General features: G+C 41.7%; 1 protein-coding gene across 1 annotated transcript in view; it reads left to right on the forward strand.

Moving 5' to 3' along the window:
• pou2f2a (POU class 2 homeobox 2a) overlaps positions 1–17,895 on the forward strand; it is a 71,305-nt gene extending 53,410 nt beyond the window's left edge. Inside the window, exons 2-16 of the mRNA XM_029442515.1 lie at positions 3,380–3,445; positions 3,765–3,793; positions 4,461–4,517; positions 5,782–5,988; positions 7,190–7,450; positions 7,623–7,737; positions 7,985–8,076; positions 9,050–9,364; positions 9,555–9,696; positions 10,138–10,286; positions 11,392–11,589; positions 11,728–11,776; positions 12,385–12,526; positions 13,505–13,578; positions 15,335–17,895. Coding sequence (XP_029298375.1) covers positions 3,388–3,445; positions 3,765–3,793; positions 4,461–4,517; positions 5,782–5,988; positions 7,190–7,450; positions 7,623–7,737; positions 7,985–8,076; positions 9,050–9,364; positions 9,555–9,696; positions 10,138–10,286; positions 11,392–11,589; positions 11,728–11,776; positions 12,385–12,526; positions 13,505–13,578; positions 15,335–15,717 — 2,271 coding nt within the window. The 5' untranslated portion in view covers positions 3,380–3,387 and the 3' untranslated portion in view covers positions 15,718–17,895. The remainder of the gene's footprint in view (positions 1–3,379; positions 3,446–3,764; positions 3,794–4,460; positions 4,518–5,781; positions 5,989–7,189; positions 7,451–7,622; positions 7,738–7,984; positions 8,077–9,049; positions 9,365–9,554; positions 9,697–10,137; positions 10,287–11,391; positions 11,590–11,727; positions 11,777–12,384; positions 12,527–13,504; positions 13,579–15,334) is intronic.
• The last annotated feature ends 1,586 nt before the right edge of the window (positions 17,896–19,481 follow it).

A 19,481-nucleotide genomic window follows, 5' to 3' on the forward strand; every position in this document is an offset into this window, starting at 1 on the left:
TAAAGTCTTGAATTTCATTCCGGTGGCATTAAAAAAAAGTCTTTAAAATACTTCAATCTAACTTGCCTTAAGCTGTGGGAACCCTGTGACAACAGCTGCACTCGTGTTGCTGATGGAAGTAACAACACTAACACTTGTAGTAATTGTAGAAGTATCAGCACTATGTCAGTACTTGTAACGAAGCTGTAAGATATCTGTAGATCTAAAGTGGCAGGCTCCCGTCGCAATCATAGAAATATTTTAGCTGAATGTTGCTACAGACACTGGTTTTATGAAGTCCGTAGAACTTTAAATCCTGTGTGTGTGTGTGTGTAATATACAGTTTAGTTCATTCAACATGTAGGAAGTTAATACTTTTAAAACATTATATTTGTGTGCTGATCTATGATGCTATAATAAAGAAGCTCATTTGTTACTGAAGGTTACAGAAGTACATTTTATTTGTAACCAACAACAAACCAGATCCGATGTAGTTAATGTAACTTAAAAACAAATATTTCTGCATCTTTAGATCATTTTTATATCTCCAGTTTTAGTATTGAGGACATTTTGCAGCCTTATAAACCCTCAAAACTATTTATTTTTGGATTCATATGACTTATTGCTATGTAAGGTGCTCCGTGCAGCGCACACACACGCACACACAAACACACACACACACGCCTCAGCATCTCCAGTAGGGTGCTGCCCCCATCTGGTTGTGTTATGTAACTGCAACCATCCACTCACTGTGGGCTCACTCAGTCCTTAAAGAAAAATGTATTTCCAATGTCATTATAATAATGCAGGGGGGGTTTTGATAAATGCCTTTTATTTTATCTTGGACAATAAATTTAGACACATATTTCTGTGATGTTCTTGGATGGAGCCTTTTGACTTATAACACAAAACACATGAATGACTAAAACATCACAGGATGCCAACAGCTACTCCTTTTAATATCTAATATTGGTATAAAAATAAATTACCGCCTAGTTTGATTTTAATGTAAATAATTATAGAAAATAAAAAATAAGAGAGTCAACAAACTGAAACAGAAGTGTGTGATAAAGTTTGCATCTCTGTTCAGTGCACAATATTTTCAACTGCAAAACAACATTTTATTATCGTCCTTCTCTCGTTTTTTGTACCTTCATTTCTTCCTCTCTTGTATTCAAACCCTAATGTTCTCCGTGCATCCTTACATCGCTCCATCTCTTTCTCTTTGTCTTCCTTTCTCCTACACATTTATCCCCCTCCATCCCTCCTTCCCACCTCCTCTCCTCAAACCTTGAAATTGTCTGTGACCCTGATGATAAGATTACCACACACACACAAGCACACACACCATACACACACACTCACACCAGGCTTATATATAATTTGCAGTAAGCCCTTCTTCGTCTTTTGTTTTCAAGTATTCATTCTTTCCTTGTCTCACATTTCCTATATCATACACAAACGGTGGGCTTTCTGTGTGTGTGTGTGTGTGTGTGTGTCTTAGTGTGTGTGCAGGCGTGCGTGCATGCATGTGTGTGCTCCATAGGGTATAAAGGAGGCAGTGAAGCAGCAGGACAGAGGCTGTAGTTATAATTATAGCGAGGAAGAAGAAGGAACGGGTAGAGGATGTTAGCTGTGGTTTTATCAGGTGTACTTTGATTATTTTCACAGCGTCTTGTAAGACATGTGAACCTCATGCAGAGAGAACGCGTGCACTAAATGACAGAGCTTATATTTTGAGGTCTTTCTTACTTCGTTTTCATCAAGATGTCTCTTTTCTGGTTGAGCTGGCGCCATAGATGAGCCGTTTCTTGCTAAAGTCCTGAGCTGAAAAGGGAAAATTAGTTATAAAAGCACAGGACAGACAGAAGTTAAAAGCATAGTAGTGCTCGGGGGGTGAAGGAGAGTTTTATCCAAGATGGCGGCGGCAGTAGTGCTGAGTAATGTCTGGTGCTCAGGTAAGCAAGTTCCTCTGGCGTCGTTCGTCCTCGACCAATTAAAGCTGCAATCCCAGAAGTTGCCACAAGCAGAAGGTACAGCGAGGGTAGTTAGCCTGATACCTGCCAAAGAAAAGCTGATTCTTAATCCCAGTCCAGCTCCTGGGTAAAGAAAGTTTACATTTAAAGAGCTAAATTACAGCAGGGTATCATCAGTTTTGTCGGTCAAGGAAGTTTTTACTTAGCAGGTTTTTCTCTTAGTTGTTTGCCGGGCCCATTAAATGACTCGCACATCTTCCCTGCAAAGTACAAGAACCATACTGTATCTTCCAAACCTGAACTTTTTAGAAACAGAGAAGAAGACTTTTGGTTTTATCTTGACAGTGATGTATTTCTGATTTTATCCAGCCAAGCTCTCAAAGGGGTTTCATCACCAGTACTACAGTAATAAGGTTATCACAGGACAAAAGCAATATCATTTCCTCTTCTCGCTGTCAACGATACAGCAACTCAGGATCAGCACACCTTTTCCAACAAGTTAGTGCTTGCAATTATTTGTTGCATTCATACCAGGATTTGCTCCCTATTCTTTTGAATTGCTGACAGCATTAATCTCAGGCTGAACTTTGAGCTGCAATATAGCGAGAATCACCATCAGCCAGGCACTAAGGCGCACAGAGTTCTGCAGGACTGACCCTCATTCAGAACGCAGTGACTGTTTGTGTATCTGAATGGTGAAAGAGAACAAGGAGCAGATGAGTGCAAGGACAGTGTTAGTGTGTACACAAAGGACATGTGAAGGTGTGTGTGTGTGTGTGTGTGTGTGTGTGTGTGTGTGTGTGTGTGTGTGTGTGTGTGTGTGTGTGTGTGTGTGTGTGTGTGTTTATGCAAGAGCTGCACTGGAGATGTATGGATTTTCTTTTCACACAATAATTACTTAATTTGACTAAAATGTTGAAACTCAAATGTCAGTAGATTCTCTTGGAAAGATTTAATATAGTTGTAGTTTGACTCTGAACTGAACTTTTTCTAATCTAATCATTTAAATGTTTTACCAAATCTTATGCAATATGAAATTATTGTATGTATTTCTGCACAACCGCAAATGCATAAAAAATATAATTTCAGTCATTAATGTCTTCACTTGTTTTGTTATAGAAAATATGCAGCATTCTTCTGAAACAGGGTGTCCACCTGTCTGACTCACTTACTGATATTGTCGGGGTTATCAGCATTATCAGCATTATCAGCATTATCGTGTGTGTGTGTGTGTGTGTGTGTCTAGCGTGCCCACAGTCTTCTGCTCGCAGCTCGTGACACAGTATGGTGGCAGAGACTGTGTTTTTCCCCGTCGGCCAGGAATTTGAGGCAACAACCCTCTGCTTTTCTAACCACGTAGCATCGCCTTATGTGCCTCTATGTACTTTCCATGACCCTCACTGATATATGTGTGTTTCTTGCAGATATCAGGATGTCTAAAGCAGCAGAGGAGGAGAAGCCTGGGGCTGAGTATCCAGGGGACAGTTCAGGTACACACACATATACATGTTTCACAATATAATAAGTAATAATGACATTTTATTTGCACATTCAATCATCATATTTGAATTATGTGACAGTGTATACAACACACTGAACACATTTTAGTATTGAGGACATTTTGCAGCCTCAAAACTATTTATATCTGAAAGATCTTTTTTTTACTTATTCATATGACTTATTGCTATGTAAGGTGCTCAGTGCAGCACGCACACACACACACACACACACACACACACACACACACACACACACACACACACTCACACACACACACACTGTCTAATAAGCGGCCCCTCTGTGTTTCAGACTCTGACAGGAACAGCCCTGATGACCAGGTTGGTTTTTACTGTTATTCTTAACACTGACACTAATAATAATACTATGAGCTATTTATTAGTTATTTATATTTATAGAGTCATTATGAATAACTGTGGCATTGTAATCTTCTAAACTTTGCTTTGTGTCTCTAAATCAGATCAAGTTGTATTGCCACATATACAATCATACACATATGTACAACAAAGTGAAATCCTTAGATGCCTAACTCCAGGATAAATAAAAAAACATCAATTTAATATTTGACTTGAAGTATCATATTTCAGTAAATAATTACATTAATATAATAATCACAGCATTATCTGTATCAAATCATCACAATAACACTTCATGTTGCTTATCTGCTCATAGTTTACACACTGCTACATGAATGTGAACATCAATATTAAAAATAACAATGTAATGAGTTACAAATCCTTGTTGTTGTTATGTGATAGATCTCTTTCTTTCACATTGAGCATGTTACCTTTTTTTCAAACAAAATGAACTCACAGACTCTTTGGGAGCTCTGTCCCGTCTCCACGGTCCACTGCAGGGTGAGACAGTAGTTGTGATTCACTTGGGAGCATGTTGACTCAGATTACAGCAGAGCGATGTTTCATCTGAATCTGTTGATGCTGTGAGTGTGCATGATTGTATTTGTATTTCTCGTATGTGCTGCTGCAGGTCCAGCCGATGAAAACAAGCCCCTTCAGCGTCTCTCCCACACCGGCTGGCAGCAAGGTGAGCCAGATTCTGAACTGCTGTGTGTGTGTGTGTGTGTGTGTGTGTGTGTGTGTGTGTGTGTGTGTGTGTGTGTGTGTGTGTGTTGTTTTGGTCAATCCTAGCTCATAACCTGGCATATTGTTTGGCTGTCAGCAGCTTCAATATCACAAATCTGTATCAGTCAACCCTTTACGTATGTACATAGATGCTATGAAAAGCTGAGTCATTATTTTTCATATTCACCATTTTAACACATTTCTGTATTGACTTTTGAATGTTTAAGATATTTGCTCATAATTCTTCTAATTTTAATGATTTTTTTCACAATAAAACCGTTTGTGCGTTTTTGTGTATGTATTGAAAAGAACAATGTCTGAAACTCTTGTAGCCACCGCTGAATATGCAAAAATGTGATGTTGTCCCCACTCACCTTTACTGAGAAGCAGAGAGCACTGAGAGAAAAGGCAGAAAGAAGAAAGGGTGACAAAGGGTGAGGTGGCAGTGAGTGATAGGTGTAAAGATGCAGCACAGCGCAGCAGTGATGGATGGGTAAATGCAGCTAGAGGTCAGAGGTCAGCAGAGGATTGACTCGACCTTCTGGGCGGCAAACACTTCAAACTGTGAATCAGGAGTAAGCTGCGATATGTGGCGGCTCGAGCTCATGAAGTCAAACGAAGGAACGCTCATGGTGCATTTCTGACTTTTCACCTGCACAATCTGGTTTGTCTTCTAACACTTCTACATTTTGAGAAACCTGTTTCCTGGCTAATCACACGTTTGTGAGAGTGGGTCCCAAACTGGTTAATCTCTTCAGTGTTGCAACATTTCTAATGATGAAGCTGCTGAAAGTGTTTCTGTTGAATGCTTGTTAAATATTGCACCCATCTCTCTGTATGTTTGAGAAAGCAAAATGCAGGCATACAAATACTAGAAATTAAATCTGAGGTGGTATGTTTGCACATTTACAAAAATTAAGTGTTGAACTGGCTTTGATCACTGAAATGTGTGTACATGTTTATTGACATTTCCTCAAAGTTATGTAAAAGGCAGCAATTTATGTGACAATAAGTTATGTTTTCCACAAGTGTCTTTTTGGATTTGTGTGTGTGTGTGTGTGTGTGTGTGTGTGTGTGTGTGTGTGTGTGTGTGTGTGTGTGTGTGTGTGTGTGTGTGTGTGTGCAGCATGTTGCTTTAAAAACCTTGTGGATTAATGCCTTTTTTCATTTCTTTTTTAAAGAAAGATACTTGCTAACAAAAAAAATTCCTTTGTGATCTACTTTAGGGAAAGAGCGAGGAGAGCTCTGAGATGATCCATAGCACCATTCTTCCTGCAACTCCGTCCCAACAACAGCAGCAGCAACAGCAACAGCAACAGCAACAGCAGCAGCAACAGCAACAGCAACAGCAGCAGCAACAGCAACAGCAACAGCAGCAGCAACAGCAACACCACCACACACAGCTGATGCTGGCTGGCAGTCAGCTAGCAGGGGTGAGACAACACACACACACACACACACACACACAGACACACACACACACAGACACACACACACACACGCACACACACACACAGACACACACACACACACACACACACACACACACACACACACACACACAGACACACACACACACACACACACGCACACACACACACAGACACACACACACACACACACACACACACACACACACACACAGACACACACACACACACACACACACACACACGCACACACAATGTGTCAATGATTCTTTTCAACACCTGACTACTGACCACAGCATATACTCTACATTAAATCAAAATGTAGAGTTGTAATCTCTAATATACGATCCAGGACTATTTGATCTTTGAAACGTTAAGTCATCACCGGGCACTTTCTTTCTTCTGCTCATCCTTTTTAATTACAAGTGAAGCATGACTTATAAACAAAAGTTGCACTTAGTTTATTTGTTATTTGTCAGTGTTAATGGCTTTTTTTAAACAGTGCCAGTCTCTCTTGAAATTGTAGATGAGCTTTCCGTGGTTTTAGAGAAGGTAGGAACAGTAGAAGTAGCCAAATATTACTGCTAAGACAAACCACTACAACACACATGTTACTACATGTGTGTCTAAAATCTCTCAGTTGTGCTCATTTCAGTTTGTAGTTCGACAAGTTCTCCCCCGGTAAAATGGACCAAAGTTAAGAGTTGCTCTATGACTTAAATTAGCCGCTCCAGACATGCGTCCGTCTTAATGTTATGTTCAGAGTAATGTTGTGATAACTGTCGTGCACTAGCGCACTGGAAAGTATTAAGTGTAAGTACATAACTCCCCTGAAGGAAAAGACACCTTTCACAACATGTAGCGTGCAGCATATACATTCGTGAGAAATACCTTAAGTTAAGTGGATGGATTTTCTTGCTTGTCTTGCTCTGGCATGCTTTTACCGTTTGCTAACAGCTTCGCCTACACCACTATTCCTGGAATGCTAAGCTGACACCACTCTTTGTTCTCTCTCCTGACTTTCTTTATGTCTCCACTTTTATTCTCTTCCTTCTGTTGTCATACTTCAACTCGTCCTTCACCTCTCCTTCCATCCACTTGTTACGTCTTTACAACTTCATCTCATTTGCCATCGCTTTCCCTCTCGCCTCATTGCCATCGCCACATTCCTCCTTCTCCTTCTACTCCTCCTGCTCTCCCCCAGCTTGCCGCTCTCCTTCCAGCCCAGCAGCAGCTGCTCCTCCAACAGGCTCAGGCTCAGCTCCTGGCCGCCGCCGTTCAGCAGTCGAACGCCGCCCACGCCGCTCACGCTGCCCATGCCGCCGCGCAGCAACAAGCCAACCAGCAACAGCAGCAGCAGAACCAATCACAAACCCAGCAGCAGCAAACCAAACAGGAACAAACTGTCCAAGTCCCGCCGCCACCGCAGCTGGCCCTGTCACAGCCAATCCAGCTCACAGCCCAGGTATGAACATCCAAAGCTTTAATGATCGGTATGCTGCCTTGATAGTGTCACACTGATTGAAACACATGCAGTAAAGCTTGTTATTGGTGAGTTGCGCTCTTGCCTTGTCTGTCACCTTTAGGTCTAGTTTATCCGTGCTGTGTATTAAAACACGTCTGTGTCTTTGTTGCAGGACATCCAGCAGCTGTTGCAGCTCCAGCAGCTGGTTTTGATGCCGGGCCATCATCTCCAGTCTCCTGCCCAGTTCCTCCTGTCTCAGCCAACACAGGCACAGCAGACACAGCAGAGTGAGCTCAGCTTAGGACACTTCTGGTCTTCTTCAGTTGTGATGACTACAATAAAATACACACTCGCAACCACAGAACTACAGAAGAATCAAAACATATTATAGTTTTTATCAAAAGTAAAGCATCATTTAGGAGCCATACATCTACATGCTTTGTTCCTTACCTGAATGCTTTACCGGTTAAGTAATTGAATAACTTGATTGATTGGTTGTTTGTTTGGTTTGTTAATTGTTTGCTCCTTTCACAGGTTTGCTCTCGACATCAAATCTGATCCAGCTACCTCAGCAAAGCCCAGGGGGACTACTGACAAGTCCATCTCGACTGGGACTCCAAGCACAGGTAGAAAAAATCTCATTGTGTGAGAGCGGGAGGGAGAGAAAGAAAGAAGGAGAAAAAGAGATGCTGGGAAACTAATGAACGGCCCAGTTATTTTCATGCACATTTCGATTTTTGTTGTCAAGTTGTGCTCTGCTTCAGAAGACACAAGTCACTTTATAGTTTAAACAAATAGCTGATCTCTGTTGTAGCAATCTGTTTGCCTTTCTGCCAAAGGAAGGTAGCTGCTCAATACAAAAATATATTCCATTGCAGACTCTTGATGATGTATTCACACAGCTCACCTTGTGTCCTCAGCCTTTATCTTCTCACACATCCAAGGGCCGTTATAGATTTTTTCATTAAGCTGTGATGAAGTCATGTCAAACACAACGGCAGGTGTTCCCTGCTTGTTCATGTATGTTATGCAGAGAGGCGGTGAATGTAAATGAGGTGTGTAGCAGCAGATATCCTGCATGATGTCTGTTCAATTAGTTGATCCCAAAGCTCGCAGGGTCAAATTCCTGCTTTGACTTACAGCGTGTGTCTTCTTGTTGTCAGCTGACCGAGGGGAAGGCCGAGGTTAAACTTTATCTCCAAACATTAGATTCATAGTATTTCTTGAATAAAATGTGGGGTTTTTTGTGCATGATTACTGTCAAATATGTATCATTTGTCAGTGCACCCAGGGTGAAATTATTTGTGTATTATGTATGTTTCCCAGAAGGGAATGTTTTTTAATGCCTTGACAGCATAATGTAGCAGTAGTAATAATTATTATATAATAACTTTATTTATAAAGCACCTTTCAAAACAAAATTACAAAGTGCTTTACAATAAAAGAAAATACTAAAAGTAAATAAAACACAAAACAAGGTAAATAAATACAATAATGCCATCAGTTCAGAAAAAGCTCAACCTCTACACATAAAATATTACCTTCTCTACACATACACATGTATATTTTGTTTACATCTCTATCTTCCTGATATCACAGAGGGAGAAGAGCAGTGATGTTGGCGTCGGTGGAAGCAGTATTGGCGGCTCTATATTGGGCACCGGCAGCAGCGGCGTCGGAGTTGTGACGTCTGTAGGAGCCACCTCAGCCTCCAGCAGCGCCATGGCTTCCTCGTTGACATCCGGCTTGACTCCTGGAGGACACGGGGGTCACGGAGGACACGGGGGTCACGGAGGACACGGGGGTCACGGAGGACACGGGGGTCACTTGGGCGAAGAGCCCAGCGACCTGGAGGAGCTGGAGCAGTTTGCCCGCACCTTCAAACAGCGACGCATCAAGCTGGGATTCACCCAGGTAACAAGCAGAGATAAGAGGACGGTAGTGTGTGTGTGTGTGTGTGTGTGTGTGTGTGTGTGTGTGTGTGTGTGTGTGTGTGTGTGTTGTGTGTGTGTGTGTGTGTGTGTGTGTGTGTGTGTGTGTGTGTGTGTGTGTGTGTGTGTGTGTCTCAGCTCTATTTCTAACATTGTTTATCTGTCTCGCTCAGGGAGACGTCGGCGTGGCTATGGGCAAACTGTATGGCAACGACTTTAGCCAGACCACCATCTCCCGATTTGAAGCCCTCAACCTGAGCTTTAAGAACATGTGCAAGCTGAAACCGTTGCTCGAGAAGTGGCTGAGTGATGCAGGTAAACATCCAGAACTTATCGGAGCATGTGTGCTTAACCTGAGCGACTGCAGACACTGGTCTGTCATAAAGAACATCACGAAAAGCAGTTTGTCCCTGAAAGTTTAAACTTATCTAAGCTCTTAAAGGAATGACATGGATAGGGGAGTTATTTTTTATGTACGTTAACTGAAGACTCTAAATGTCTCTATTTTTTATAGAAATACAGTTGTTTATTTTTGAGTACTCGCAATACTAAATTTCAGCAACAGTTCTATACGTCTAAAGTTATCGATGTGATTTTAATTTCTTTTTTCTTTTTTTATATGTGCAAAGAAATGCTCAAATAGTTATTTTACTTCCATCAAACTGTTCTTGTCTTCCCTGTTTGCTTTTTTTTTTCCATACATGTCTTTGTGTCTCTTTTTTACTCTTTATTTCTCTCCATCTCTCTCTTTGACAGAAACCATGGCAGTAGACAGCATGCTGCCCAGCCCGTCTTCTCTCTCCTCCCCCATGTTGGGCATCGAGGGATTATCCGGCCGACGCAGAAAGAAACGAACCAGCATCGAGACCAACGTGCGAGTGGCCTTAGAGCGCAACTTCTGCATGGTAGGAGAATACTTCTGTATCTGTCAGTCTGCACAGGGAGGCTGGCACAAAAGCATTAAATGATATTGTGGCATTTATATGGAAATAATATCTGAATGCATTTTGAATATCTAACTGAGATCTAAAAGTTACAGTATTTATTGTAGATCTCAATTGTACAAATGTATGCAGCTGGCAGATTTAAGAAAGGAGTCTCCTTTTATGGAGTAAAGTTTTCAGATCTTTTTCAATCAAGTAAAAGTAGCAAGGATTCACGAATACCACAGTGTGGAAATATCCTCTTACAAGTGAAAGTCATGCATATAAACCTTTGAGAGAGAAACATTAGAAAAACAAAGCTTTTCATTTTGACACCAGAACATTGTTAAAGTGAAATGTGTGAAATAAACCACTCATGTTGAATGTTATAAGCCCATTAAAGGAGGTTAAATGCCCATTATCAGTTGTTATCACTACTTTTATATTGCTTCAGAAGGACTACCTGCACATTATACATGTGGTTAACAATGGGATTTTAAACTAAACTATTTGGTTAAGTTTAGTAAAATATCGGGGTTTGGGTTAAAGTGAGTATGTTTGTTGTTAAGTATGTTACATATGTGACATAAATTAAGTTTGTTACAATACACATGTGATGTAAGTTAACTTAAAATAAGTCTCACACAGGACATGATCTGTGGTCTCCAGGGTGAAAGTCCTGTGTATACTGATCCATCCGTCCCCCCCCCCCCCGACCTCCTTCTTGTGCAGACTCTCTTGCTCTTTTTACTTTGTCACCTGACTTCCTCGATTGCGCCCTTCACAATTTCTACGGCCACTAGGGGTCATCGCCTAACCATTTTGAACCTCCCTGCAGCGATCCAGCTTAACAATAGATGATAAGGTTCTACTGAGCCAACTGGGAGGAAGAGTAGGACCATACCACCTCTAATCTATGTTCCTGGTGACAACTGATAACGCCCATTTAATCTGCTGACAATGTTAGACAGGATGTAATGTAGTCGTAAGGTATGCATGTAAAGGTTAAGCAAGTATTATCCATCGTTTTCAACAGAAGTGTACTCATCTGTCTATTTAGTCATCAGTCTGATGTTTTCTTCCTCAGAACCAGAAGCCTACCTCGGAGGAGATCCTGCTCATGGCGGATCAGCTCAACATGGAGAAGGAGGTCATTCGTGTTTGGTTCTGCAACCGCAGGCAGAAAGAGAAACGCATCAACCCCTCCAGCAGCACCACCCCTCCCCTGCCCAGCCAGACCTCACCCGTTGTGACACACAAAGCCCCCTGCTACAGCCCGCACATGGTACAGTCCACCACACATCCACTAACTCTTACTTTAGCATATTTGTGTTGTTTAATTTCAGAAGTAGAACACCTGGTATTTGTTTCACAGATGGATGGAATTATTTCCGGATTGCTCTTTCCCTCTCTCCCTCTCCAGATATCGAGTCAGGGTTTGTCCCAGGTCACCACCTGTCTCAGCACAACAGGTGAGCTGTAATTACTGTTTGTGTCTGTGTAGAGTCTTGTCAATGACATATTAAAGGTTGGAGCAGCCTTGTGTTTTTGGAACCCTAAGGTCGGTCACAGAAAGATTAAACTGGTCCTGGCGTTATTTGGAAGAAGTTGATGAAACACTGAAGAATCATCACTTTAAAAAAAATGATTTCTGTGAGAGGAAGATTGAAATGGAAAACAATGATGTTTTGTTGACAACAACATGGAAGCACTGGTCCCATCTTGAGTTGTTTACCTCGATGAGTCATGACTTGTCCTCATGATTTATAGACCTTGGCTACAGTGTGAGTGATCCCAGGCTTCACAGATATGACAGATGGCTGACAGGTAACAAACACAGCTGGAAATGAATTGGCCCGTTGAACCGCGGCTAATACTTTCCAGTCGCAAACTTCTCTCTTCAGTCTGTAGTTGAATGGAGTTAAAGAAGACGCTCAAAAAGCTCAGGATCCCGACTGTCGATGAAGAACTGTGTCACCAAAGTGTTTATTCAGTAATAATGCTGTAACTCATCTGCACAGTGACATGAACCCGCTACATGGCACCAACATCCCTCTTCTTCTTCTTCTCTTCCCCTCAGCTGCCAGTTCTTCAGCTTCCTGCCCCATGACTCCCGTCAGCTCAGCTGCAGTAGGCTCCACCTCTTCTTCTGTGACCCCGCCTCCTCATAGCACAGCTAGCCCCGCCCCTCCCAGCCTCGGGGCCCACAGGCTCAACACCGGGTGAGTTTTTATGCTGTGGTAATTATTTTAAAGACAACATAGTGGTTATCTTATCTTCAGTCAGTGTAGTTTTCAAAGTGATGTACTTTATTAAATATTTACTCATATGCTGGACGAACAAGACAAACATGGATCAACAGAAAACTGGTCTACAACTATTTTGATTATCGGTTAATCTTTAAAGGGATTAAAGCAAAACAATCAAACACTCTCCAGTTTCACATCTCAAATGTGAGAATCTTCCGTTTTGTTTTTTATTATTATTATTTTAAAATGTAATTGTAAAATATTATGAACCCACATTTTGTAAAATAAATATAGCAATTAATCCAAAAAATCTATACATACAAGACTACAAGATACATACAAGAAGTTTTTTTACACATTTTGGTGTTTGAGTTGTTTTTGAATGAGTGAAACGGTCAACAGTCCACCACCTGCAATGAAAACATGTCAAACTTGACATCACCTGATGCATACGTATGCAGCTGTTGAAGGTCAGACTGCTGCCACACCAGTTTGACTGCAATTCTGCATGTGCACACACATAGAGATGCAGTTTTGACAGCGATAGTAAAGCTGCTGGTGCCTCCATTACACCATCAAACTACAGGCGTCACCATTTTGATTATGATGATTGTTTCGATTAACAATGATCTGTTGTTGATCTTTACGAATCAAGACTCCAAACACTTACGGTGACACAGCAGTCAGTGCTGGAAAAAAAAAGGTTGAATTGAAAATCGAACTGTGGATTGTGTGAATCGTGACACCCCTACATCAAACGCAAGACAAGAGTTTGAAGACATCGAGTCACTGATGAGTACGTTGGGATTTACATCACTTAACCTGCCAACTGTCTCTCTACATGTGTGAATTTCTGTGTGTGTGTGTGCGTGTGTGCGTGCGTGTGTGTGTGTGTGTGTCTTTCTGTGTGTGTCTGTGTGTGTGTGAATTTGCGGTCCATCCACATTTAAGGAACACAATGATGGGAGTAAGCACAGGGATGAACCAGACTCTCATTGGCAGCAATCCTCTGGCTACCATGCAAGGTGTGTGTGCATGTGTGTGTTGGTGCATGTGGGCTATCCCCTCCAGCCCAGCAAGTCTTCATGAGTCTCCGTTTCTAAAGACCACTTCCCATTTCACCCTTCATCCATTCTGTCCAAAATGAATTTCCTTGCAGCCTCAGACGACAGTAGCCAACAGCAAACCGGGCAGCTCCTCCTCCTCAGCACAAACTTTTTGAATCGCTCAGTATGATGAAAGATTCAATTTGATTCTCATACAATAGCCTGCTATTATCACAAAGTGACAAGAGCCCCTTATGGCAAAGCTTAGGAGGCCAAGTCAGCTTACAGCAAACAGTTGAACAGGCACAATCCCCTCCCTCTCAATATCAAGGCCTGTTGGCTAAATAACTAGTTTCCCCTACAATTCCCTTTTTGAAAGAGACGATCTGCTGCCAAATCAATTAAGCATCACAAATAAGGTTCGTTGAGCTCAGCTTTGAATCCATCTCCCTATAGCGCCCATTCAGACCTTCCCCTTTTTCTCCTGATCTGTTCGCCGTCATTCAGAGCCGGCCCCCTCCAGGCCATGTGTTGATGAGAAGGATACAGTCTGTTATGGAAACTGCAGCTCTGGCACTGCCGGCTCTGATAGAGTTATAGGCTGAAGGAGGGAAGAAAGAGGAGCCTCGGTGAAAAGAGGGGTTGAAATGAAGTGTTGACTTGAAAAGGATATCTGGTTTGAATCCCTCTGGGGCCGCACATGCTATGAATGTTTACACTCATGGTGCTGTAATGGATAAAGGTGTTGACTATTACACTGGAATTCAAAACTGAGTTTGCTGCAGTAATTCTGCAGAAAAATATAAGATTGTTTTCAGTGTCGGCGCGTTATTTCTCATTGTAATATAATATAATGATGCCTGGAAAAATGTAATAATTTCTCATGTAAACCAAAAGTGCGCCACCTACTGTTGGTTTTATTGTTTTGTTTTTGTGTGCAGTCAACAGAATGACAAGCATCTAACTCAGTATTCATCCTCCATTCATCATGTGCAATAACTATCTCCATCTTCATCCTTTTGCTGACTATCATTCACGCTCCTTGTGTTAGAGGGTTGAGTATTCACCTCCAAATGTGAAGACAAACAGGTTCATTTTTAAAGGCTCAGTTCACCCAAATTACAAAAACACATTGTCTTACTTACCTCTGGTGGTATGTATCCATGCAGATATGTTTGGTTGTATCTGCACGTTTTGAGACTTCTGTCTATCAGACTTCTGCATCGATACAATGATATATAACATCATTTTGTCTGTAGCAGTAACAGAATTGAAAAATGGCTTTTTAACATAAAAGAATTCAGTAACAGGATTAATCCACAGAACAAATTGCCAACAGTTTCTATTTCTATAGAGAAGACAATGTGTGTAGTCCTTCTGCAGTCTTCCCTCATCATCTCTATCTTAAATGTTTCCAACGTTACTACTGTGTCTGAAGTGTTTACCGACTTACTTCCTGTCTTTTTCTATCTTCTACATCTTCCTCTTTTTTCATCCGCTCTACCTGCTTTTCTTCAAATGCTCTCTCCTTTTTGTCTTCTGCATCCATTGATCTCTGTCAATCTTTCTCTTTGTCTCCTTTCTCCTTTTTTGCCGTGTCCCATCTCTGCACTTTATATCTTCTTCATTTCACACCGTCTTTTCTACCTCTCTTCATCATTTGTCACCTTGTATTTATCACTTTTAAAAAATCTTCACTGTGCACTCTCTTCTTCCTCTCTTCCATCCCTACCAGCCCTGGCATCCAGCAGCGGTCAGCTGTCCATCTCCAGCCTCGAGGGGGGAGCGGCCCACATGCTACTTGGGGGACCAGGGGGTCCCGCTATACCTCCTTCCCTCCGCTCCTCCCTCTTCCTCAACCACCCAGCCCTCCTCCCCATGGTGACTGGCTCCATGGTGACAGCCTCAACGCCTACCATGGCACTGGTCAGCGGCGTTGGAAGTGGTGTGTGCGGCCCAAGGCTCACTTTTCCCCACTCCTCGCCTCCTGGCGCCAGCAACCTCATGAGCCCGACCTCGTGCCACGAGGAGTCCGCATCTCCTTGTTCAAGTCCCGCCTCTTTCTGTTCCTTCAGCGAAGCCTCACCACCGCCCCTGGGAGGGGCCATGGCCGAGTGATCCCTGACTGACAGCCAAAGTATCCTATCAGAGGAGGACGAGGAGGAGGAAGAGTTAAAGGAGCTTTAAAAATCTAAATTTACAACCTCGCCTTTCAACCAAAGCCATCTCTCTGTCTGATCCATCTGTGATTTCGTCTCTCTCTTTCTCTGTCTCCCCACTGAAGTCTTCTGAAGCCAAAAATATACACCGATGGATGACAGGAGGAAGCAAAGAGAGAGGGAGGATGGAGAGGTTAGAGAGAACAGCAGAACAGAGGGGGGGAATTTGAAACCAAATAATGATCTACAGCTGGAGAGGTGGCATTGAGGAGTGTTTGTGCTTGGCATCGGGAAAACGAACAGCATGCTTTTTATCGGCTGGAGAAAAAATTAACTCGCTGAGGGCAGGGACGAGAAGCGAAACTGTGTGTGAGAAATGGGAGGCAAAAAGAAAAGACTTGTTTAACAAGCTTGGAAGGTCATGTGGTTGCAACCAAATAAAAAAAAAGAAAAGATGCTAGAAGAGAAACACATTTACTTACAAAGATGAAAACCAAAATCTCCAAATACCAAAAACTGTAAACCAAAAAAGACAAAAAAACAACAAACGGAGAGAAAAGCTTTAGTTCAAAAAGACTTTCTGATCTGTCCTGGTTCAGCTCAGTACTCCATCAACTTCATGCCAAACATTTTACATTTCACTCAGGATTTCCTTTATTCTCATTTTCAGTTTTACAAAACATCTATATTTATTTTATTTTGTATTTATCACTATTTATGCTACTTCTTGCCTAATGTGTGCGTTTAATGTTTTACAGCTGATCCCACATGCAGGATATCTACCTACCTCTCTCTTTACAGCTTTACAGCGAGGAACATGCTCACATTAGAGCAGACAGTGTTTGTTTTAACCAGCCTGGGGTGACAGACGGGTGGGGTTTACAACTATAATTACTAGAGCATCAGGTAAAAGGCCAATTCATGCACACTGTAGTTTAAAAATAACTCTCCTGTCAATGCCCCAGCTTTCTGGTATTCATTCAATCCTATTGTGTGGCAAAGCCCACCCTTCTGCAACGTGAATAGGATCAAACAGACACGCTCGTACCCAAGTAAATATATTGGTCCATTGTTTTGGTTGAAAACTTCTATCAGGATTTACATCACCATTATCATTATCAATGGTCTCATTGACATCTTTAATGTTTGCTCAAACCGAAGTATACACACTCAACAGTACTTATACTGCCTACAAAGAGGATACCACAGGCAGATGTGGACAGTCTTGGGATTTTATTCCGCATTATTTAGCTTCTTTTATTTATTATCACCCCCATACCATCATCATGTCATCTTCCAGACTGCTCATCTACCACCAGACAGTCGCTCTTGGATACCAAAGCATCGCCTCTGGCAGCGTTGTCTCTTGATTCGCCCGGGAGACGAGTGTCCAGACAAAACCTCAGCCGTGTCAAAGGAAACACACACACACACACACACACACACACACACACACACACACACACACACACACACTACAAGCATAAGGAGGAGTCCAAACCAAAAAAAAAAAAGAACAAAAGAAAGAGGTGAAGCACCGGCGTTCCCCTTACTGCCCCCAAACCCCTGCCCTCCATCCCTCCTTCCCATCTGCCCCTCTCCTTTGTCTCCAAAGATCAGATCAAAAGGCCAAAAGAAAAGAGGAGAAAAAGAAGAGGAGGAGAAGCGGTCAGGAGCGAAGGAGCCAAAGGTATGAAAAGCTGCAGGGGGAAAGCAAAAAGAAGAAGGAAGAGGAGCCGGAGGAGGTGCGCTCGAAGCGGCGGACCAAAAAACCAAAAAGTAACCCCAAACCAAAAGCTACTACTACTGCTACTAATTATGTATGAGTGACTGAACCGTAACTAAACCAAATACAAACAAAGAGGGGGAGGACGAGGGGAGAAAAGGGGGGAGTAAGGCCCTGTCTGTCTGTTTGTCTTTCGCTGTGATTGCTGTTCTTGTATCGACAGACAGAAATCATTCCCTCCCTCCCTCTGCCAGCGACCTCGGCTTTGTTCTCACTTTCTTTTTCCTGGATGGATAAAATATGGAATAACCTCAACAAACTGACTTTGAGAATATATATATTTTTGTTTTTGCTTTCCATAGTGTGTCTGTTAATGATGTATGAATTTGTGTCATTGCTTTCTACTTATTATGCGGCGGGAGGGAAGGAGGGAGGGAGGGAGGGGCGGGGCGGGGCGGGCAGGTGTCGGGGTTTTTGCGACGTGTTGCCTATTTTCATATCTTCTTGTCTCTTCGGTTGTGCTCCGGGTTTTTATTTTTCTTTATAGTTGGAAATAACTGTGAAAATGTAGCTTCCAAGATAAAAAAAAAATAATGTTTTTTTTAAGTTGATCCAGAATGTTGTGAAAAAGCCAAAACTGAAAACCAAAAGCAAAACCTTTTAAACATACAACCAAACCAAATAGAACAACCAAACCAATGCACAAGTTGTTCGAGAGGCTCAGCTGTGTGTGAGAGTGTGAACGTGTGTGTCTACGTGCATGTGTGGGTGCTTGTGTGAGCATGTGTCCGTATAAAGATAATTAAACTGTAAAACACAACAAGACACACAAACATGTAGGACTAAATGATATCACTAAAAGCTTATTTTAGACCGTTTAAAGCAGAACTCTGCTCATTTCCAACCTGAACCTGCTGCAGATCTCCTGTTGAAACTCATCTCTCACCTTCTAAAAGTCAGCTCAAATGTAGCTTTTAGTTTATTTATGATCAGATCACTTCTCAATATGTATACATAGCCTCTGAGGCTTGACTGTACGGTTGCTGTCATTCATATCTTTCAACAGATGTTATTTGACTATATGAAAAAGACTCTTTTGGCCACTAAGAGCTGAGTTTTAAGAGGTGGTTTAAAATGACATACATTAAGTGTCACACTGCCAACTATATCTTCCAGAGCTATACATGTTGTATTGTTTGTCATTCTTCACAGGCTCTGGTTGCTTTTCATTTCAGCCTGGAAACTGTAAACAAGATAAACAAGCAAATATATAGAGCTCATCATGATCCTCAGTCAAACCTCAAATCTGTCATTTCCACAAAGATAGTTTTTCATATGATTGAATCATGAAAGCAAATGTCTAAAAACAGGTGTTATACTTTGATAAATGATGACCAATAAAGTATGTTTGATTTTAAGTTAATGGTTAAAACATGTTTAAAATGCCTCTACAGTGAAGCATGTTTGTGAGAATTGATGGAAGAAACACACAAGGCCCAGGTTGAAAACAGAGTGAAGCTTTAATGTAACACACACACAGGAACTGAGGGCAACCAATGATAAAGATGATATGGTGGGGGGGGGGGGGGGGGGGTGTGACGTCTGACTGATTTAAGGCTTAAAACGTCCACTTTTAGAGGGAATGTATCCATTAGTTCTTCTAGGTTTTTGTAGTGGGAAATAATCTATGTTCAACTGCTCTTACTTGTTGCTGATGTATAAAAAGACTGGGACTATTATCCTTTGATGATGACGACCGAAGACCACGACTTGATTTAAGAACCAAAAGCTTTAAAACTCTTTATCTCTCACGGGCTCTTTGTTGGAAAATAATATTTGTATTTATTGTATGAGGGAGGTGTGTGATTTTTTCGGGGATGGGAAAAATGGTCCGTTTGTATTTTATTAACTTCTTTGTCTCTCACCTTTATTTATTGACTCTTTATTTATGTATTTATTGGATTCTATTTATGTCTTTCTGGATCTTTGTAATAGTT

This window comes from Cottoperca gobio, chromosome 11, assembly GCF_900634415.1.
Source record: "Cottoperca gobio chromosome 11, fCotGob3.1, whole genome shotgun sequence".
Lineage (NCBI taxonomy): Eukaryota > Metazoa > Chordata > Actinopteri > Perciformes > Bovichtidae > Cottoperca > Cottoperca gobio.